This window comes from Cavia porcellus, unplaced genomic scaffold (genome assembly GCF_034190915.1).
Source record: "Cavia porcellus strain 051 isolate PalLab524CR breed Dunkin Hartley unplaced genomic scaffold, mCavPor4.1 scaffold_9, whole genome shotgun sequence".
NCBI lineage: Eukaryota > Metazoa > Chordata > Mammalia > Rodentia > Caviidae > Cavia > Cavia porcellus.
The window spans coordinates 24,158,385-24,181,548 of record NW_026947492.1 but is presented as its reverse complement, the minus strand read 5'-3'; the positions used below and the strand labels follow the sequence as shown (position 1 = coordinate 24,181,548).

General features: G+C 41.5%; 1 protein-coding gene across 6 annotated transcripts in view; it reads left to right on the top strand.

Moving 5' to 3' along the window:
- Positions 1 to 21,480, top strand: part of Zbtb44 (zinc finger and BTB domain containing 44) — a 61,099-nt gene extending 39,619 nt beyond the window's left edge. The window contains exons 3-7 of one of the 6 annotated variants that reach the window (XM_063256093.1): positions 7,528 to 7,612; positions 10,588 to 10,751; positions 12,063 to 12,363; positions 13,877 to 13,940; positions 14,450 to 14,637. In XM_063256093.1, the coding sequence (XP_063112163.1) occupies positions 7,528 to 7,612; positions 10,588 to 10,751; positions 12,063 to 12,363; positions 13,877 to 13,940; positions 14,450 to 14,452 (617 nt within the window). In that variant the 3' untranslated portion in view covers positions 14,453 to 14,637. Of the gene's footprint in view, positions 1 to 7,527; positions 7,613 to 10,587; positions 10,752 to 12,062; positions 12,364 to 13,876; positions 13,941 to 14,449 lie in introns of all 6 variants that reach the window. The other 5 variants (XM_063256094.1, XM_063256091.1, XM_063256092.1 and 2 more) reach the window with 5 other exon arrangements.
- The last annotated feature ends 1,684 nt before the right edge of the window (positions 21,481 to 23,164 follow it).

The following is a 23,164-nucleotide window of genomic DNA, read 5'->3' as shown; positions in this document are numbered from 1 at the left end:
ATACCAGAAGCGCCTGTAAACGGGAATCCACTTTCTGAAGTGCTTAAGGAATAGCTAATAAACTTTGGTCAGATGAAGATAATAGATCCAGCAGTCTGTCAGATTCAGAGCAGTAGCTGTGGACTGGGGAAAAACATGAGTTTTTTTTAAATAGAGGTGGTAAGTAGCACAAAGGGACAAAAAGGAGTACTGGAGAGTCAGAAAATGCATCTGGCCTCCTCCTCTTGAATAAAGATGAAGAGCCCCTCCAAGCCTGTAGGTTCAGTTCTCCTGTGGAATGAGTGTGCGCCAGTGAGGAGGGTATAATGTGTGACCTTGCAAGTGGAGCAAAGACCAGCACCTCTGAGGCTTATTCTTGGTCAGTTCCCTTCCTTTCTTGCCCTTCAACAGGAGGGCAGAGTTTCCCCTGGTGTCTTTTCTAGAAGACCAAACTGCGTTTTAAAAACACAAGCTGCTCAGGTGAATGTTTTTGAAATCCAGGTCATCAGTGTTTGTGATAAAATTTAAGACATTGTGAATGTCTTGAAACATTCAGTTATGTCAGCTTGTGAAAGGGTGGCAATCTTCAGATTTCTGGCAAAATTACCAGTTACAAAAGGCAGCCTAGGGGCCAGAGATATAGCTCACAGCATAAGTGCCTGCCTGGCAGGTGTGAAGTTATGAGTTTGATCCCCAGTACCAAAAAGCTAAATAAATGAAAGGCAGCCTGTTGTATTTGTTTTGTTTCATTGAGACTGGGTCTCATCACTGTGTAGTTCAGGTTGGCCTTGAACTCACTATGTAGCCCAGGCTGGCTTCAAATGCACAGTGATCCTCCTGTGTCAGCCTCCCGAATGCTGGAATTACAGGTGTGTACCACCATATCCAACAAAAATCAGCCTGTTATTACTCATAAGGAATTAACTTGTGGATTCTACAAAAGTCCAAAAAGTACTTGAGGGCCAGCTCAGGGAGGTAAGTGTATTATCAGAGTTCTGTCTTTAAAGCATTTGCCAAAGACACATCCGTACTGATTCATCAAGACAAAGAATGTGTCCTACAAAAGACCCCCTTGAGTCTCTTGGCGGTAATTTAGGCTATAGAAACTTGCAGATTATTCAAGAGCTTTGGTAATTAACAGTGTTAGAATTGTTTCGCATTTTTCTGGAAGTTTTTGAGTGATAAGGACGGTCATATCTAAGTCAAAGATACAGCTTATGGGCTTCTTCAGTAGGAATATTATAATATATATGTTTCTGTTTGTTGCTAAAGAAGTTGGAATTTCCCTGTCCGAAATACAGAATCAGGTAATTTTCCCCCATCATTTACAGCAAAATGGCATGAAAAATAGTTCACCCTGAAAAATAACAATCTGAACAAATTCAGAGCTCATTAGGAAATGCTTAAGGCAGCTTCAGTACTTGGTTTCTGTACATGTCTTTTTTGTCCTTTGACAAAAAACCTTTACAACTTTACCAAAATCGCGTCATTAACAGGGAAGACTGTAGCTTGGAAGTGTCCCCAGAAGCACCCCTTGATCTCACCACCCCAGTAGTGACACAGTGTCAGTGTGTCTCAGATGAGTGCTCTTTTGTGTCTAGGCTCCCCACGCAGTTGCAGGTTATTCCGGGTACGAGTGTGAGTGTGTCAGTCGAAGGATGAAGGAACAACAGGTTAGTCTTACCTTAGGAAAAAACAAGAGAGGAGCAGATATTTGACCTGGAAGAGGTGCAGCTTTAGTTTGAGACAGCTCATAAAAGCCACACAGGTCTGTAGATAGAATGCTTTGTATTTTGTGTTTCTGGAGCTGAGCTGAAGGCCAGTTCTCACGGATCAAGGGCCACTCCAGAAAACCTCCTGCATCTCATAGAAGTCACAGGCAAGCATTCCTCACAGACATAAAGTCAAATTTGAAGAAATCTTGATGAGATGTTTTCTTAACAACTTTGTTAAAATACAACACACATGCCATAAAAGTTCACTTCCTTAAAATTTGCAATTCACAGAGATGAGCACCCATCCCACAGTTCATTTTATAGCATTTTTTTTTATCACCCCAAATCTAACTTAGCTTGGAGTGGTTTATTTTAGCTTCTGGAACACCTAGTAGCCGTAGATGAAGGGAGAGTAGTTTTGTTTTACTTTATGCATGCACTCTGTGCATTGAACTAGGGATCTCACACTATGGTGTAGGTGATATTTTAACATGCTGAAGTGAGTTTTATTTGTATTTAGATGTGTTTTATACTCTTTTAAAAAGTTTTTGATCAGCTTTTAAAAACTCTGACAGTTCTAAAATCAGTTAAAAACTGGTTTTTATTTCTAGCTCACGAAGATTCCACCCCTTCCTAGAGTACAGCCTCCCTGCTGATAAGCAACAGACACCAGTTAGATCTCCTCCCTGCCCTTGTGACATCTCCAGGGGTTCCGTTTTGCTGGTGTTTTGGTTTTTGTTCTTCAAATCTGTATGTTTTCCTGTATGCTGTACTCTGAGTAATGCTGTAGATTTTTGTGTTCATAGTGACTTCCAAATACTGAGATCTGTTTTTTCCAGTTTTTATCTCAAAACAGACAGATGCCACATGATGTCAGTAGTGTTAGTAATGTTCTGTATCCCATCCCGTTTTTTTCTGTAAGGGAAAAAGTGAAGATGGAGAGAGAGTGGCAAGTGAGCAGTCCTGTCCTCGGCATAATACAGCATTACCTGGTTCACTTTCCTACATTTGGATCCAAAACAAATCAGAAAAAGCCAGGTGTGGTGGCGCACTCCTGGAATCCCAGCACTCCGGAGGCTGAGGCAGGAGTATCGTTGCAAGTTCAAGACGACCCTGGGCTACAAAGTGAGCTTAAGACTAGCCTGAACTGCATAGCCAGATCCTGTCTCAAAAAAGGAAAAAAAAATCAGAAGGACCAAGTATAAGCTGGATAAGTAGGCAGGGAGCAGACATAAATACAATTGATAATAAGAGAAAGAGGACAGGAACAGGCATGCACAGAGATGCTCAGGGCGCACAGCAGCTGCCCGAGGTACAGCTGAGAATGTGCCGTGAAATGAATGTGCCACTTGGGAAGCCCCGCTGGCTGTTCAGTTGTATTATAGCACAGTACAGTAGCTGTGAATCATCAAGGGACAGAAGATAAATTATATTTGCACTCTTTATTTTAAAATTTAAGATAAAACTAACTCGGTCACCAGTTTTCCAGCACGTGGTTAAGTAATTTTGGATGCTTTAAGAAAAATTGAGTTTTCGGAAAACTTATGTGGAAAATACCCTCATTGCCACATGATGTCAGTGAACTCACGGGTTCCGAAGGGAAAACTGAAGTGTTAGGTTTTAAATCTTCATCAGGAGGAACTTCCATCCTGTTAGCAGACATTTGTCAAATGCTTACTTGTGTATAACATTCTACAAACTGTTGGAGCTGGTACTTTAAAATATGCTAACGGAAATCTTGTTTTCTATTAAGGAAAGGGACCATTCAGAGACGCAGATTTGTTCACTTAGGGTGATATTGTTGTCGTAAATGCACATCGCATATAGTAGTTTGGCAGAGTTGATGAGGTTACTTTGTTTGGACTTCACTGTCCCACTGCATAAGCAACACATGGTAGATTTTAGGAAGTCACCATAAAGGGCTTGGGGCCAGCCCAGGGAGGTAAGTGGATTATCAGGGTTTTGCCTTTAAGGCATTTGCCAAAGGCCATAGGTGTTGGTTCATCAGAGCAGTAAGAGATAGGGATGCCAGAGTTCCGACAGAGCTTATGTAAGTACAACTTCTCAGAGAAGTTAGGGTCTCTGAAGGACTTATCACTAAAACCAAATTTCTCTGCGTTTGCCGGGCTCCAGGGCACCGTGGAGAAGGTGCCTGGCAGTGGGTAGACTGGAAGAGAGAAAAGGAGGGGAACTGCATCCCTGAGAGACTGTTTGCCTACCGCCTGGCTCTCTTGCACGTGTACATTCTGGGTATGCCTAGTGAGCGTGGACCGGGGACCATGGGGCATTTGGCTTAGGTCCTGCTCCTCAGGAGCCTGGCAGAAATGAACAGAATTTCACTGAAGGAAGGCAGTTCATCTCAAAATAGTGAATACATCTACTGTATGTGATCGTAAAGAGCAGAAACTGCTATCAGAAGTCACCAGGCTGCACAGGGCTAACAGGCAGAGGAACAGTCACTAATGAGAAATTTAAAAATGCTCAGAAACAATTAGCATCGTTATCACACATATAAAACAAATACACAGACTTTGTTTAGTGGTGGAAATAAAACATTAACTGCAGAGAACAGTTAGCTGCAAAAATAACAGTCAATGTAAGGAAAATACTTGCAGGGAAAAAATAACCAAAATTAAAATCACAGTGAACATTGTATCAGCAGATGGGACTTATAAGAGAGAATTGGGAACCAAAGATAAGTTAGAAGAACTTACTTGAATGCTGCAAAGAGAGACACTATAGAAAAACAACATAAACAGGAGAATAGATATGAAAGACACAGATGTGATTTTAGGAGTGGTCCTAAAAGGAGTAAAGAGAATGGCTGGGGGTTTTCAGTAGTAACGAAAGTTTACTAGAGGTTAGCAAATGTCAAGCAAGAATATTTTTTTAAAAAAAACCACACACCATAGGAAAAATTCAGAAAATCAATCAATGAATGACAGATTACCTTGAAGAGAATACTTGGTTTTTCAGCCTCTGAAACCCAATAAGATGATATCCTGTCTGTACTGAAAAAACAGCTGCCAATGTAGATTCACGCAAACAGTGAAAATCCCTTTCAAGAATGAAGATGAGCTGCATGATGGTGCATGCCTGTAATGTCAGCACTCTGGAGGCTGAAATGGGTATTGCTGTGTGTTCGGGGCCAGCCTGGGCTACACAGTGAGTTCAAGAGCAGCCCAGAATACATAGCTAGACCCTGTGTCAAACAAAAAACAATGAAGGCGAAAAGAAATACATTTTTAAACAAAAATTCCTCAGCAACTCATTTCTACAGAAAATTCTTAAGATTGGGCTTCAGGCGGAAGTAAAAGCACAGGTGGAGGTGTCTTCTATACAGGAACAAATGAACAGAGGAAGGACAAGCTTGTGAAAAAACAAATATTGCCTGAATAAAAGCGAGACTTCTCATAGGACCTGGTCAGAACGAAGAAAAGTGTCGGACAGAAAATAAGTTTTAAGTTGTGGGATGGAAATAAGAGAATGCAGTTAAAGCTGCCAAGATCCCTATGTTATCTGGGAAAAGGTAAAGGTCTGTATTGTCTTTAGATCTTAATAAGTTAAGACTGTGTCTAACATAGCCAGTAAAAAGAGTAGGAAAACATTGTTTAATTTCTGAACAATAAAAGGATGAAATAAAATAATTATTAAGACTTGTGTTCCGGGGCTGGGGATTTAGCTCAGCGGCATAAGCACCTGCCTTGCAAGCAGGCAGTCCTGAGTTCGATCCCTAGTACCGATAAAAAGGAAAAAGACCAAAAAAACTTGTGTTCCACAGACTGTTTCTGAAATGTGTGTAGAAATGCAGAGGGCCGAGGGGAACCAGAGTGCTGGGGTCACACAGACAGAATGTGAGGACGGGCTCTCTGTAGGATGGAGATTGGCTAGAAAGCTGCAGTGACCGAGGATTGGCACTCCGTCACTCGAGGAGGAGGAGGAGAACCTGGAAGCAGCCCCACGCACTGCTGTAGACTTGGTACATGTCAGGTGACATTGCAGCAGAAAGGAAAAGGAACCAGTGAATGTGTTTGGTCACATCATGAATTCCAGGTGAATTAAAGACTGAAACCTCAGAAACAAAACCTAAGTTTGAAATAGAAAAACACTGTTTTAAAGCAAGGCCAAAACAATAACCATAAATGAAAACGATTAAATTTAAAACTTTGGCCATCAAAAGAAGTGGTAATAGCACCAGTCATCAAAGGAAGATATTTATGGCATGTTACTGACAATGGACCTGTATCTGAATATGGAAAGAACTCAGAATGTGAGGGTGAGCAGCTCAGTGACAAGACCTGACCAGGCATTTCACAGAAGAGGTTCAAAAAATACATGAAATAAAGCTTAGGCACTACCACGCATAGTGGTGCACACCTGCAATCCCAGCATCCAGGAGGCTGAGGCAGGAGGATCCTAAGTGCAAACCTTGTCTGACAATGTGGTAAGACACTTTCTCAAAAAATAGAGCTGGTGATGTGGCTTAGTGATTATGATTTCCCAATTCGGGAAAGAAGAAAACCTCAAAGACAGTGAAATATGCAGTGTGTGTTGACCAAATGCCATGCCCAGTGTTTTGTTTTTTTTTTTAATTAGTATGGGGGATCAAACTCATGACCGCCTGCTTACAAGGCAGGTGCTTATGCTCCTGAGCTAAATCCCCAGTCCCCCGTGCCCAGTGTTGGTGCATGTGTAGAGCGACACGACACATGCATAGTCCTGGCAGTGATGCACATCTGGTACAGTCACCGGAACAATCTAGAATTTTCTAACAAAGGTGAAGACAACAACATGTAATCTGTGACCTAGCAGTTCTGTTCCTAAATAATGTGGAGAAAAGCACATGCATGTACATTGAGTTACTTGTATAAGACTATTCATGGCAGCATCATTTATAAGAGCCTGAAACTGTCCATCAGGAGTGAAATGAACACGTTACTAATATTCTACAATTAAAATAAGGTTCAGTTTCATATAAAACCTGAATGAGTTCATAGTGTTGAAGGACAGAGGCAAGTCACAAAAACATGTGCAGTGTGATTCTATTTCACAGCCATACAGCTCTGAGCTTGCTTAGTAAGGTTGGGAGACTTTCCCTGAAAGGCCAGATAGTTAATCATTTACACTCTGTTGAAACCTAGACTGTTCTCTGCTGCTTACATAGCGGGAAGGCTGTCCTACACACTCAGAGCTGTGGTCCAGCAGCGCTGACCTCTAGCTTTGGGTGCAGGTATCCAAGATGAAATAGCGCCTGCAGCAAATGAAGGGAGAGGTTGATAACCTTGGCAGGCTCTGGGAAGAAGACAGGTTTGTGGGCAGGGAGAGGGCAGCGGGTACTTCTGGATTCAGCTTGGCTCGTATCAAATTTGCTGAAGTGGTGTTCACTTTGTCTTTTTTATGTTTTCTGTAAAAGTGGTGCAATTGTTTTCCTGATGCATATTCCAGGAAAACAAGTTTTAAGAATGTGGATTTTGGGGCTGGGGATTTAGCTCAGCGGCATAAGCACCTGCTTTCCAAGCAGGCAGTCGTGAGTTCGATCCCTGGTACCGATAAAAACGACAAGGACCAAAAAAAAAAAAAAAAAAAAAAGAATGGATTTTAGTTTACATTTGAATTTTCCAAAATCTGCATCAAATATTTCTAAAAGAATTTAAATCGTAATATAAAGCTTGACATACAGTTTCTTTTCAAATCTATAAACATTTAACTGCAAAGGACGTGTGAGACATGACTATTTGTGACAACTCAGAATGTGAACAGAGGTAAGAGGTGGCATTAGAGTCTGGCTTATCTGCACGAAGCCCTGATCATCGCCTCTTCCTTCCTTCCACAGGCTCAGTAGACGAAGGTGTTACCGAGGGGCTGCCCACCCTGCAGAGTACGTCCAGCACCAACGCTCACGCAGATGACGATGACCGGTTAGTACTGATGCCGTGTGTCACCATCTTTTCAAGGCTGCGCTCACAACTCCTTAAGTTATCTTAGAACTGAGGTCACTATACTGCAGTACACTTTCCAGAGTAATGGAGTGGCATGTCACACACTGTGGTGCACTCCTATAATCAAGCACTCAGGAAGCTACGGCAGGAAGATCCCTGTGAGTTTGAGGCCAGCCTGGGCTACACAGTGAGTTCAAAGCTAGCCTGCACTAAGTAGTGAGAGCCTGTCTCTTAAAAAGTAAAAGTTAAAATGAAGTAGCATCATCACATTAGACCACCCACACCAGATTTTGGAGGGCATTTCCAAAACTCCTCATCCCATTGCTTTAATATGTTGTAATCAGTTGGTGAACTATGGACCGTAGATCAATTCCAGCCCTCCAGTTTGATTTGTCAGTAAACTATTATTAGAACCCAGCCACATTTACTTACTACATATTTGTGAGTGGCAGACTTCAGTCCTTGAAACAGCATCTGGTATACAAAATATGATGTGGCCAACTACCAAAAAAAGCTGTCTTGGCCAGGCATGGTGGCATATGCTTGTAATCCCTGCATTTGGGAGGCTGAGTCGAGCAGATCGCTGTTCAAGGCCATCCTGAACTGCATGGTAAAATCCTATCTCAGAAAGACTCCCCCCATCACATATAAAATGTTGTTTTACTAGGCGTAATGACTGTAATTCCAGCACCTAGAAGGCCGAGGCAAGAATCAGTACAAGTCCAAGGCCAACCTGAACTACATAGCAGAACCCTGTCTCAAAGACACAGACAGAAAATACCACCAGGTCCTGATAGCCGTGACTCCCAAGTCATTATCTTCACTCAGTGCTTCCCATTTACACAAAGATGAATAAGAAGGGGCTGGGGATTTAGTTCAGTGGCATAAGCGCCTGCCTTGCAAGCAGGCAGTCGTGAGTTCGATCCCTGGTACCAATAAAATGAAAAAGACAAAAAAAAAGAAGATGAATAAGAGGCCTTTTTACGCTTAAGGCCGACAGAGTTCTAATTTCCCGTCTGCGGCCTGTTCCCATCTTTTCCTGTTTTGTCTTCTGGTTTTTTAGTACAGTGTCTGAGATTTATTCATGATGTAGTCCACCTCTCTGTCACCACTCCTGCCTTTTTCTTTCCCTGAATTTAATCCTGCAACGGCCTTATGAAGTCTCCCTCTAGAATACTGTGTCCGCATCCGCCGGCCTGTCTCCCTCGCCTCTGCCTGTGCTCTGACCATCCTAGTTGGTCAGCACCATCCTTTTCCTTGACTGCTTCAGTAACCGTCAGTCAGCCCTTGATTTTATCCTTCCATTACTCAAGTCTGTTCTTCATATAATAGAGCATCATTTCTCTTTTCTTTTTTTTGTACCAAGAATTGAACTCAGGACTTTGTGCTTGCCAGGCAGGTGCTGTGCTGCTGAGCTATGTCCCTAGCGTTAAGTCAGGTTTTCACTGTTTTAAGCTAATGACACTTAACACTGTCTATTCATGCTTAAAAACTAGACTCTGCTGTGACAGAACACGGTAGGACTTTTGCCTAGCTCCCATCAGGCCATTATTCTTCCCCTTGCATACTACATTTTAGCCACATTGACCCTCTTTTAGTTCTTGAAATGTTTGTGCGTATTCCTGCCTTGTAGGCCTTCCTGCCAGGGCTGCAGGGCCTTTCCCTGCTGTGCCCTCTCCCCAGACTGTCATTCCCATCACTGGCTTCCCTGTAACCTCCAGATCACTATGCTGGTCTCAGTTCTCAAGGAGACCCACACCAGTGCTCAGTGACGGTTCATGTCCTGCTTTGTCTTCTCTGATCACTGAACACTGGCTTCATGGGAAGCACTCATACAGACTGTAGGACACTTTCAAGTGTCACTTTTAGTTATTCTTGAATAGCTAAGCCTGTTTAAGCAGATTGTGGTCCAGAATGACTTGAATTTATTATTAGTAAAACCATAAACAAACAGAAATGTTCAAATACCAGTTAGATCATCCACCCTTTCTTATATACTGTGTGAATGGTGGAGGTACACAGGTAAAATCCTTTCCCTCAAGGAACTTGATCAGGTTAGGAGCAGAGAGGTTGAAGACAGAGGCAGTAAGCAAGTCACTGTGAACAATCCCAGAATTTGGTCACTGTACATCGGGGAACACCTACCTATGCCACTAGCAAATCAGAGAAGGCTGCCAGAAGAGGGATGTGACAACTCAGCTACATTTTGTCCCTTGAGACAATACTGGCAGGAAGACCTAAAAGGCAGAAATAAATGCAAAGCTAGCTTTAAACGCTGTTGTTAGCCAGGCGGCCTGGAACCTGCCGCAATCCTTCTTGCCTCAGCCTGCCGAGTGCAGGAGTTACAGGCAAGCACCACTGTGCCTGGCTTAGCTACGTTTTCTAAAGTGAGTAGAAATTACACAGCAAAGAAAGCAGGCTAGTAGAGAAAATTAAGTGTGCAAAAGTGTGGTGTTGAGCGAGATTTGGGTTCATTGGAGGAATTATTTGATGCAGGGCATGCAGTGGGGCATATCGCAGGAAATGAGGCTGCTCAGGGGATGTTCTGGTCCCAGGAGTCTCGCATGACTTTTAGAGGGTCAGGATTTCATTCAGAAGGATAATGCTTCCAAGACTTTAATGAGGGAGGCCCGGTTCAACCATAAAAGGTAAACTACGGTGCTGGGAGGAAGAATTTCCCATGTAGGAGAATACTGATTCAGGCCTAAATTAAGACAGTAGCGAGAAGGAAGGGACTAGAGAGATCTAGACTGTCTGAGATAAACTCGTGTGTGTGGTTGTGTTTCCATTGTTGCTTTTTATAATTGCTGTAAGTGAAACTCATAATCTAATGCATAAACTGTTTTTAAAAATCGTGAAGTGTTCTTTCTTTTCTTCAGTTAAAGCTGACCTGCAGAAATGTTTATTCAGCTTTAAAATCAGAGCCTGGTTGCCTTTTCTGGTTTGTTTTTTAGACTGGAAAATGTTCAGTACCCCTACCAACTCTACATTGCTCCTTCCACTAGCAGCACGGAGCGGCCGAGCCCAAACGGCCCGGACAGGCCCTTTCAGTGCCCCACCTGCGGGGTGCGCTTCACCCGCATCCAGAACCTGAAGCAGCACATGCTCATCCACTCAGGTAACGGCGTCCTCCCGCGGCCCGGGAGCGGCCTGGCTCGCTTCCCTTCAGAAACGGGGGAACTGGGAAGTCAGACGAGGGCAGATTAGCTTTGGTCTGTTGCTGAAGTGGGGCAGTATCAGACAGCGGTGCCTAGTGCCCTGACCAGAGGTACTGAGGGCCGTATTCTGGTTAACACTGACAGTACGCGGGGTGTAGTACGTAAGCTAAGCGTACAGAGTGTCCCGGGAGTGTGGGTGTGTACACGAGACCGAGACACAGATGGTGCCGGGGGTGAGATTGGAAGAAGAAAATGGGAGTTTTACATCAGGCTTTCAACTTTTCAGTCAGTTTGAAATTATTTCCGGATGAAAAGTGCTTTAAAAGATTGAATATTTTACTATTACATTCTGTAGTCCTAACTTTCTCTGTGCTTTGATTAGTCAGTTGGATTTTTTTATTTCTAGTGTTAGAGAAATTTTGGGTGAATGTGTAGAAGAGACATTAGTGAGACTTAAGTTGAGTGGTCACATAAAGGTGACTGCTCTTGTGTTCATTCTTCCCCTTCCCAGGTAGGTCTCATAGTACCTGTCTTAGCACCAATTTTCTGGGATGTTAAGTGTACAGATTATGGTGGGGGTATCTTGTTTTTGTTTTGTCTTTTTGGGACAGAGTTTCACTACAGTTCAGGCTGGCCTTGAACTTACTTTGTAGCCCAGGCTGGGCTCAAACTCACAGCAATCCTCCTGCCTCAGCCTCCCAAGTGCTAGGATTACAGGCGTGCACCACCACACCCAACCTCTACAGCTGTGTCTTACAGGTGGTTTAATTTATTTTCCCTGAACTATGATGTTTTAAGGAAACTGTTAATGTACTTTATAATTATTTATTAATTTCCATCACTACTAAATACTGAAAGAGCCAGTTCATCAAGTGATGACATCTTCATGATCATTACACATGGAGATGGTAGAATTTTCCCTTTTTTCTTCTCATTTTTTCCTCAGTTAAGAAACGTGAAATGAAACAGTAAGTGCTGTTCTTATGAGAATTTTGGTTCCGTGTAAATACAGTTAAAATGTGTTGTGAAGTCTGTGAAACATAATTTAGAATGTTCAGAAGTCAGTCTCCTCCTGTTACCTAATGTGTCTCCTCTCCACCCTCCCCTAACTTTTTCAGTCCTGGTGAGTTTTACATATTATCTGCCTTCTCTGATGTATCAAAATAGAATAGTTTAAGTTATTGCAACAAAATTATAGTTCAGAAATTTTTGAGGTATATGGCTTTTTAGTTTTCTGTTTTTATGTGATTTTCTTTTGCTTTATTTTATAGGAATTAAACCATTTCAGTGTGACCGCTGCGGGAAAAAGTTCACCAGGGCTTATTCGCTAAAGATGCATCGCCTAAAGCATGAAGGTAAACGCTGTTTCCGGTGCCAGATATGTAGTGCCACTTTCACTTCCTTCGGGGAATATAAACACCACATGAGGGTTTCCCGGCACATTATCCGCAAGCCTCGGATTTACGAGTGCAAAACATGTGGCGCCATGTTCACCAACTCTGGAAATTTAATCGTGCACCTGAGGAGTCTGAACCATGAAGCATCAGAGCTAGCAAACTACTTCCAGAGCAGGTGAGGTGCACAGCAAAAACCCGGCCAGGAGAACTGCTTGCTGAACTCTCTTTTCCCGCTTGCAGGGCAGCCTGCTCTGCTGTTCCACCAGGTTGCCAGCCGATCAGTGCCTTCTTTTTAAATTCCTAGTATCCATTCTATGATCTCTTGATCTAATTGAAATTTTCTGGATCTCCTAAGTATATAAAATTTAAAATACTTCATAGTTGGTGTTCAAAGTATTTTCCTACAAAATGAAAATTTTAAATGTGTATGTGTATATACAGATATATACATATATTCCTACAGAAGTAGTTTGCTTACCCTTGATTTTTTAAAAAATAGTATGAAGTTCAAGTGATTGTAGTAAGCCTTAAGTAGAACTTTTTAGAAAATACACCATGTTGGGTGATAGATAATAATGTCAGGTTACTTCACACTCTGGATGTTGGTAAAATATTTAATCAATCTCTGTCTCTGTCTCTGTCTCTCTGTCTCTGTTCCTCTCTCCTCTTCCCCTCTTCCCCACCATCCTATGTAAAGGAATATCCATTTGCCAATAAGAAAGGAACTTTTTACAGCAGTTATAAGGCATATATGGATGTAATAGTTTAGACCCAGTGAATCCTTCCTACTTTCATACAGTTTAGAGCTCCAAGTCTTCATGGTAATTATTTATAGTGCAGTTGCTTTTGTGATTCAGGATACCCAAGGAAAGGGTTCTAGTTCTGGCTCTGCTATTTGATCACACTTGTTACTTTACATATGAAGCAGTTTGAAATTTAGCAAAACAAAATGTAAGCTTTGAACAACATAGTTTCTTTTTTTCCTTTAATTTTCCCAATCAGATTTTACTGATATATTTTAGATATATATAGTGACCACATTCTGAGTAAGATAGTTTCTGAGGCCTCCTCTAGATAGAAAATTCCATTGTATTTTTAAATACTTTATATGAGAAGTGTACCTCTGTAAGAAATCTTTCTCATAAAATCTTTACATTTTAAATTACCTTTACTTTTAAAACTATTTTTCAATAAATTCCAAATTACTCCTACATAGACTTTGTTTTTCCCCTCAAACTATATGTTCATTTGATTTGTTTCGAATTCTGCACAGATGATTGTCACAAACCAAATTATACATGTTACATTCAACGTAGTTGTTTAGAGCTAAAATAAGTTCCAGTTAACGACTCTTGTATCTGGGTCTTTCTTGTGCAGAGTCCTTACCCTTCTTTGTTTTATCTAACCCCTGAAGGCTTTTTAGATTTCTATATAGAACATTTGAAACTGTTCTGCAGATGAACAGGTTTTAATTTTCCTATGAAGACTGAAAAATTCAATTATAAAATGGCCCTATAACGTATTAGTATACTGGTTCTAGCCAGTATACTAACCAGTTTTCAGTGTATTTTACTTTTCTCATTTACTGTGGAAATCAGTAATTCAGTACTTTTTTCAGGACAGATATAAATAGTCCAAGATACTCATTTCCAAATTCTGACTCAAGCGTAATTTATTATCATATCCAGATCTAATAGCAAGATAACACACAGATTGTTTCTACACTCCTCACCTGTACAGACTGGAGCGTATGTAAGTCATTAATGCATAAGGGCTTAATTTAACTAAATCGGGGCTAGGCATTTAGCTCGGTGGCCTAAGCGTCTGCCTGGCAAGTTCGAGGTCATGAGTTTGATCCCCAGTACCCCCCCCCCCAAAAAAAAGAGTCCTGTGTAATGTAACTATATCAAGCTAATAAAATAAGTATGCATTATACTGTATGCCTTAGTGTGTAATCCCAGAAAAATTAAGCATTTAATTATTCAGATAATCTTTGTGTAAGTGAGCAGCTTTATAAAAATAGACCAAGAAAGGCTGTTGAGGCCTCTTAGAGTCCCTCAGGAGCTGACGCCCTTCTGTTCTAATGGATGGCTTTGGTTCATGTTCAGGAAAGTTTGTAAGTTGAAAGTTCTGACTCCTAACTTCATTGGAGAATTCATGAAATAAAAAGTCCCAATCTTGATATACAGATGACTTCTTTTTATTGTATTCTGTTACCAGTTTCAGGTTAACTCATGTTTCACCCTTTGCCTCTTACCTAGTGATTTCCTAGTACCGGACTACTTAAACCAAGACCAAGAAGAGACCCTTGTTCAGTACGATCTTGGAGAACATGGTTTTGAAAGCAACTCCTCTGTTCAAATGCCTGTAATTTCACAGGTCTCCTCTACCCAGAATTGTGAAAGCACTTTCCCTCTGGGACCTCTGGCTGGGCTGGCAGAAAAGGATGAAGAGACCCCAGCGCAGCTGAAGCCCAGCGCGCACGCGGACGCCCCCGGGGACGAGCACCCGCAGTCAGAGCTGTCCTCTATAACTATCGAGTAGTTTGTGGTTGGCTTCATTTTTTGGAAAGTGCCTGTGCTTGGTCTTGTACATTTTAATTTAATTTAATTTTTTAAGCAAAAAAAAGGGGGGTTTGGGAAAGAATCTCCCTTTTCACTTTGTAAGCCTGCAACTGGTGTTTTGTTTTTCTTAACTGAGAGATGGCATCTATAAGGACACAGTGACATGATGTTGAGACTCAGAGGAACCGGTTAACTTCAGACGTGTGCCAGATTTTTCCTTTCATTAAGGGTAGGCTAGCAACAGATGAGGTGAAACGAAACCAGAGGAGCGTTGCCTTGGTTACCTGAGGTAGAGGGTCCATGAGAAACAGGTTGCTAAGCAGAGTTTGACTGACGGCTTGGGTAACGTGTCCTCGTTTGCCTGGGGTGTTGGAAAGCCTGTTTCTGAAAGTGTTCATGGGGAAGCATTCTTAAAAATTACTCAGTACTGCTGAACCCAGCGTACTTTTTTAAGCTTTGTCTTTTTATTATGATTTTTTTCGATGAATATTTGGTATTGGGTAGGCATCCCCCTACCTATTAATACCATCCCAAATGCAAAGAACCATGACTGAGCAGTCAGGCTGTGGAAGAAATGACCAGGAATGCAGAATAAAACACAAATCTCAGCTTCATAGAAACTCTTCCAATCTGCTTCTGACTAAAACTGACATTTACCAGGTCTTTGTAGTTTAATGTCTAGTAACTAGGTCATTGCCAAATCACTTTGGCCCATCAACAGTACTTTTCTCTTGCATATACCAGTGTGCTACCATAATAAAGTAAAAATATTAGAGATAATCTATATTTTATACATAGGTATGTATTGTTGGAGATGTTTTTACTGTGCTGTTTTGGACAAAATAAATAATTCTGTGTTGAGGTTAAGTTCTTAACTAAGATTGTTTACAAAATCCCTTATGATGGTGATATTACCCTGTTCCAAAATAATTTTAGACATTGCCAAATTTATTAGAGAAATTACTATAGTTTTTACTCAGTGTAAGCAATAATATGAAAAATGAGGCTATAAAACGATCATGTGTGACTCTGTCTAAAAGAGGAGAGAAAATTGTTTAGACTTTTTTTTAAAAAATCCTAAAAACCTTGAGGTAATGAATGTCACCTTTTCTGCTGCCTTCAAAGATGAAGTTTCTATGATGCTCAAAAGTGGGATAACCAGGTGTGGTGGCACATGCCTATAATCCCAGCACTCCGGAGGCTGAGGCAGGCTGAATTACAGAGCAAGACCCTCTCTCAAAACACCAAAAAAAGAAGACTGGGATGTACTTTTCATCTGGTGTCAAAGCATCTTTGACGTTGGTCAGAAATACTTAGGACTCCATGAATAATGAACTTTCAGGATCTTTTTTTCTGTATATAAAAGACCCAAAGTCAGATAATTATGAAACTTACTAGAAAATTATGAAGTAGATTAGAATAATTATGAAATTGATTAGAAAAGAAAAACAAGATAGTCATACAGAGATCTGAAGTTTATTCAGATGTCAGGCCTTACTAAATTATTTCTTAATTATAGTGATTTGTTTCTTTTTGTGAAATTCCCACGCCCCCCACCCCCCATAAAGGTAAAGGAAGAAAAGGTCAGCTCCCTAGAATGTTTTTATGTTGATACTTTCGGTCTGCTGTTCTTAATTCCAGCTCGGGGGTGAGTACTGGGGGCTGAACCAGGGTCTTGCACTTGGCCACTGGACTTCACCCTTAGCCCTCATTTGTAGGTCTGATTCTCTTACAGACTTTTCTTTTTAAATCCGCTTGCCCCCAAACATAAGTATATTACCTTTGGGAAGATCAACACTTACAAGTTCTGGGTTTTTACAATGTCCAATTCTTCAGTGTAGGATTAAGTTACTCTGTGCAGCAGACTGCTGTATCCTAACTGGAGCTAGAAATTAATCTTAAAACCCGATGATAAGATGGTGGGAATCACCATTGCTCTTCATTTCAAGTTTACTAAAAAAATAGATAAAATTTTTAAAAATGTGTAAGTCATTGATTGACTTCCCAGTGGAAAGTATAGCATTTCCCTCTCCTGAGAACTCCACAGTGCGAGAGCCCTTGGCAGCCAGCAGCTCTAAGGAATTCGGGCTATATTCTCACAGTAAAGAAGTTATCACTGGGTATTCTTTCCCAGGTGGAACTCTAGATTCTCATTGGTAATTACAAACTATACAGGTTTCCAGGTTTTATAGGAAATTTGAATATACTGTGACGATGCATATATCTAGTTAGTTATTCTCCAAATCTATCAGTAAGTGTTCGGTATTTAACATGAAATGAGAGAGGCCTTTTCCTTTGCAGGGAGGCTCTGCGTTTTTGTGACCCCTGATTGAGGATGTTTTGTTTATAGATCTGTTTAAGAAAACAAAACTGCCAGAGGGTAATTGTGTACATAGTAGGTTTTAGATTTATTTAAAGTTCATTTAAGGGCTGGGGATTTAGCTCAGCTGCATAAGCGCCTGCCTTCCAAGTGCGCAGTCGTGAGTTCGATCCCCAGAACCAAAAATTTAAAAACATAAAAAATAAAGTTCATTTAAGAGAAGGGTGCCTAGATATATAATTTTTACTGGAACATATGGGAAGTATTGCAAAGATGCAAGCTAGTTTAGAATATTTAAGCCTAGCTGGCTACCTTAGGGCCTATGAGGATACTCCTTTGTGATATTTAAAGGGCTTAAACTTTAGAATGCAAGAAAAATTACCTTTTTAAGACTAAGCCTTTTATATTAGAAAAATTATTTTAATTTTTTAACTACCAAATATAGACACCTTAGAAATCAGCAGAGATGTCCCCATGATGGTGGATGTCACGGCTCCTCCAGCCACTCCAGTCCTCACAATCATTCTCACGGTGGAAGCAAGTTGGCACCTCAGCAATTCTGCTTATTCCAGAACAGTAATACTGGGTTTTGATTCAGATAAGTACACTTTTGTTTACATTGCCAGGTTTTTGTTTTTAAGTTACAATTTCAGTAAAACAAAGTAATACTAAAAGGTTTCATTGTCTTATATTTTAAAACCTAAGCAACCATTCTGCTTTATGGCAGCTGGTTTCCATGTTAGAATGTGTGCCCTTTGGTTTGGAAACAAACCAACAAAAAACTCATTCAGTTAAAATGTTTTATGAAGTGGGATGAGTATGTCAACCGTCTGATAGATCCAGTCATTGGTTACCCTGTTACTTACCCTGTGATTGCTGAGCTGGATCTCCCCAGTCTGTAACGCTTCCCTAGGAGCCTTTGGAAGTAGTGTTAAATCTCTCTCTTTCGTTGTTTTCTCCTATTTTATTCTCTTAATTTGAATGGGGCCTAATGTGTTGTTTGGTTCTATTCAGCTCTTAGTATGGGGGATCAAACCCAGGGCCTCGTGTACTCGGCAAGCACTGTGTCGCTGCGCTAAGTCCCTGCTCCTTAGTGGCTTTAATTAGAAGATAATCAGATCATGTTTCAGACTCTTCTAGCTTTGTAGTCCCTGAAAAATACATTACTACATAATGATAATTCTGCACTAGTATGTCAGATAGAGAAAATTACTGCCTGATAAATGAACCACCCTAAAATGGTGGTATTTTGGGCACACACCTATAATCGGAAGGCTGGGAAGCAGAAGGGTCGCTCTAGGTTCAAGGCCCAGCCTAGCCTACAGAGCAAGACTGTCTCAGAAAACAAAAGCAATTTCAATATTTTCATTGAAAATAACCCATGATTTGTATTGTTGATGAACAGGAGAATTTAAAACTTTTTGATATAGTAGCTACTGCCTCATCTACCAAATAGCCCTCTGAAATGAGTATCCAAATGAAAGAGAATAATTTGCCAGTTACTAAGATTATCTGGGAAAAAGAAATAGTTTCACTTTTGGAAGGAACAAGCCCAAAGTTGCTGAAAGTAAATTAATATGGTTTTTGCTATAAGTTACTGATATAAGATGTTTAATAATGTATTTAAATTTTGAAAGTTACTGAGAATATATAGAAACTGGACTTTATTTTCTGAAACAGTGGAACTGATGTGGGGGCGCAGGTGTGATACTGCTGTAAACACGTGCATGAGGAACAGCTCGGGGCTAGCACCCTGTCACAGGCTTTAAGCTGAGACCATCAGGATGTGAGTTACTCCTTCCCTTAACTGTCTCTTGGCTAGCAGGATGTGATGGTGTAGAGTCGCCAGCAAGACAGCGTAGCCCAAACAGTGATCCAAATTAACACCAAAAGGTGGAATTGAGCCAGTCCTCACATTAAACTGTGGGGTGCCGCTGCTTGACTTCAGATTACAGGTGTTGAGATTTGTGTCACTGTACTTAAGGGAAATGAAACCCTGTGACAATACAGTACTAGCTGCCATCAAAAGTCACAGTTATATTTTCATAATAGAGAAAAATAGTTCGGTACTTTTTAAAACAGTCCTCTCCGAAATTCCAAACACTGTTTGGCCATGCAGTGTGTAGAAACAGGATGGCCCTAAGTGTTCAGAATGCTTCAGGTGCATCTCCTCTGCCCAGGACCCAGGCCAGCACCAGCCAGTGGTAAACAAGGTTCCTGTGTACATACTTGTTGACAAAGAACTTAGTTCAGACCATGGGCTGGAAACAAAAACTTCAATATAAAAAATTTTTTTTAACCTTAAAATGTTTTTAGTTCGAAGCGGCTGGTTTATAAAACCTGTGTATTTATTTACTCTCTCAATGTGACAAATTTTGCTGAAGTCCTGAGCGCTCGTCATGATTTACTGATAAAATCCCTGCTTCACTGAGGATCTGCAGTGTTCTTACTGATTAAACTGTTCTCTCAAATGTCAGTCTGCCCACCAGAGTTCATTTGATGACGTTGGGAAGGCATTCTGCACACCAGTGTTGGGTGTACCAAAGCCTGCGGAGGAGGACACCCTCCCTGCTCTGGGGGATGCCGCCTTCTGGTGTGCTCAGAGGCTGCGTGAGCAGGAGTGGGGAGCCTTTGTGCAGATGCTGGAAACACCTGCTTTCCAGAGAGAACCTTTTCTAGGACTAGGTGATGCATGTGTTTTCTCTAGGAGATTGCTTTTTACTTTGGTGTCAGTTTTCAAATTGGCAGGTGCTGTGTAAGGTCTCTCACACTGAGAGTAGTCCATTAAGCTTTGGAAAGTTGCACTGTTTCATCTTTCAGATTCCTGAAATGAGTGAGGTCAGGTATTTGGAAGGAGTAATGTCATACATGTTTTTCATTATCTTCCTGGTACAAAATGATGGCTTCTGATGCTTATATTTCAAGGTATTTTTCAAAAACAGCAACCCCTGATACAGTAACATTTTGTTTTCATCCAAATTTCAAATAACAGACTTAATCTTTCTGTCATTCGTGACTCCTGTCGTGTCAGATAGGAGGCACCCACAGCACCTTATGTCCACCCTGGAGGATAGCATTTGGCTTCTTTGTGCTTCTGCTATCTTTTCAAAAGCCATTTTATAAAAATCCTAGGTAGCCTATTTTAATATTTAAATATATATATTTGTGAAAGATAGTTTTAGAACAGACTTTTTTTTTTACTTTATAATTCTGTGACCCATTTTTAAGAGTAAATTTAAACTTTTCGAGCATTAGGAAGTATTCTTTTCCAGAACTGCATATAATAAGGAAGTCAGATTAAGATAACAGATCAGAATTAAGTGACAGAAGAAATTAGTATCAGCTAAGGAAGATAGATTTGAAAGGCAAAAATTGTTTTGATGTAACAGACATGAATTCTTCAATCAAATCGCGTTTCCGTAATTTCCTGTAAGCAGCTCAGTGTTGTACAGGGCTGGTGGAAACCTGGCCCTGTTCAAAACCTGAGTCCATTCTGGTGCCAGCAGCCTTGGCGGGGCTGACCGCCCTGTGGCCCAGGCGTGCTGCAGGGTTCGCCTGTAGTCCAGCACCGAGGACGTGGAGGCCACTTTCTGCCCTGCCGGCTACAGCATTATGAATTCTTCTGGGCGCTGGCATCTTAGCAACCCCTCAAGGGAAGGCGTGCTAGGGGGAGACGGGAACTGAGTGGCATCGGTGGGTGTTCTTATGTCCTCTGCCCCTCCTCCAGCCTGTACAGCCGTGCCAGTCCCAGCCCACCAGCTTTGTTCCCCATCATCACCTCACTCAAGCCTGGTTTTACTTGGTGACAGTGGCCATAGCTAAGTTACTTGGCATGTTTGACTTTTGACAGTGACAAAAATTGGTTTTGGGTTTTGTTTTCTTTAAAATGTATACAGTGTCAGAACTTTGCATTTTATATACTGGTATCTGGCTATTAGTATTTTATGGAAACCATAGTTCTTGGTGACACACACATATATATATTTTTGTGACTTTTTTGTAAACTAAGTGCCGTTACAATCATTTTTAGAGTTACTGTAATCAATGTGAGTATCATGTTTTTCAAATCTGTTCTGAGCCTATAGTGCTTGCTTTGCGAACATTGTGCATTGTATATAATCTGTATAGTTACACTGTATTGAAATACTAGCTCGTTTGATATAAGGAAAGTATGTATTGAGTACCTTTTTGCTAGCCTGATTGTTTAATCTTTTTAAAAAAGGTTTAAACTTTTTTTAAAAAAAAATCTTTAAACTGACCTTTATTATGTGGTCACGTCCTTGCAGTTGGAAGAGATGCACAGGGAAAAACTAGTCTTGAGTGTCTGAATAGAAACATGAGACTGAGACTTGTTTTTGTTTTGTTTTCTCCTTATTAAAATATCTTATTAATGCTTTATGGAATAAAACTTCCTGCTACTGTTATTTATTACTGGCTGAAAGCAAAAGGTGGCGGTGTTGGTTGCGGTCCAGTGGGTAAGTTATCAGAGTAACCCATTATTTAGGCGCCCATCAGACATGTTCAGACTGGAGCTGTTTATCAGACCGCTCGCGCCGGGGATTCCGGGGATCCCGTGGGGGAAGCCGGCTGGGAGTGCAGAGGTGCCGCAGACACCTGGCCTTGATGGGAGGACGCTGCCAAGGAGGCGGACCAGGAAGTCACCAGCAGGGGAAGCTGCTGGGTGACCTCACCGTGTGTCCAAATGTGCTCCAATTACATCACACTGACCCGAGACCCACCATGGCATTTCAGCGAGGACTTAGTCTCCAGTGGAAACAGTTCCATGGTGAGGGCTCAGCTCTCCACCCAGGTAAGGAGCCTTGGGGAACCTGAAGGAAGGAGGGCTTTCCAGCCTCAGGCTCATCTTCATGTGGGTTTTGATAATGTTTGTCTTGACAGGCAAAGAAAGTTTTTACTGACCTCCGGTGAGCAGGAACATTTCAGCTCATTGAGTTCCTAGAGGAAGATGGTAGCTGTTTAAGAAGCCCTTGGGTCAGTGGGGGTGACAGGTTTTTTTAATGGGCTCACAAATCATTCAAGGTCAGCAAGTTAGGTTCTTCAGTAGCTAAATTTAGTCACAGATGGTTGTGTGGAATAGAATTTAAAATAATTTTACCTTAGAGCTTGCAAATGAATTATGTCCCAGAGAGCTTCCTTTCACAGAGTGATTCTAAAAGTAATAACCAAAAGGTGTGTATCTCCACAACTAATAGAGTTGAGATTAATAATTTGGGCTTTTCAAGTTTGTTCTAAGTAGTGCATAGATGCATAAACTTACCAAGAGTTTAAGAGGAAAACCTGTGTGTAGAAGCCAAATTATAACGTGCGGTATAAAAGCGTGATGTGAGCTTTTTTACTGATGGAAAAACCAACCAAAGTAAGGCATCTCCCATCGAGAAATCAATTCTCAGCAACAGGTTTGAGCACCCTGTGGACACACCACAGGTGTTTTGTTCTCGCTGCTATTATAGTTCTCTAAGTCCTGGTTGGCTTATTTGAATTCGCCCATTAAAAATGCTGAAGTCCCTGGGAAAATGCCCATCTGACTCGTCAATGTCAATGGTCTGGAGGAGAAGCCAGGAACTCTGGCCCTGCAATTTTGGGGTGGTGCTGCCCTAAAGGGCCCTTGAGGGAGGGGGAGGTGAACTGAATTATGCAGTGGGTGCTTTCCTGTCTCATGCCAGCATCCAGGCCTCTTGCCTTCCAGGAGTCATCACACCTTTTTCTTGAAGTGTGGAAACAGCTGCTCCATCACTCAGCACCCCCCACCCCTGCCCTGTTTTGTGGTGTTTGCTCATTGTAGTAACATAACAACCAGAGCCCTCTCACCAAGCCCATCCCTGGTCTGCTCTGGTCTGCTCTGGTCTGATCAAGGAGTTGCACTCTCAGTGAGCTTGCTAGGCGGGGCTTGCTGCAGCCTTCTGGGCCCATAGACCTGCACCTCCACAGCAGCTGGGCAGCTGTTGTGGTTTTTTTCCTAAAGATGGGGACTGGCTAGCAGTTCGCTGGGTTACACCTTTCCAATCCGTTCCTAACATTTCCCATTATCTTCCCACTCCTACTGCTGTGAATTTATTTCTAGCTTGGGTGTT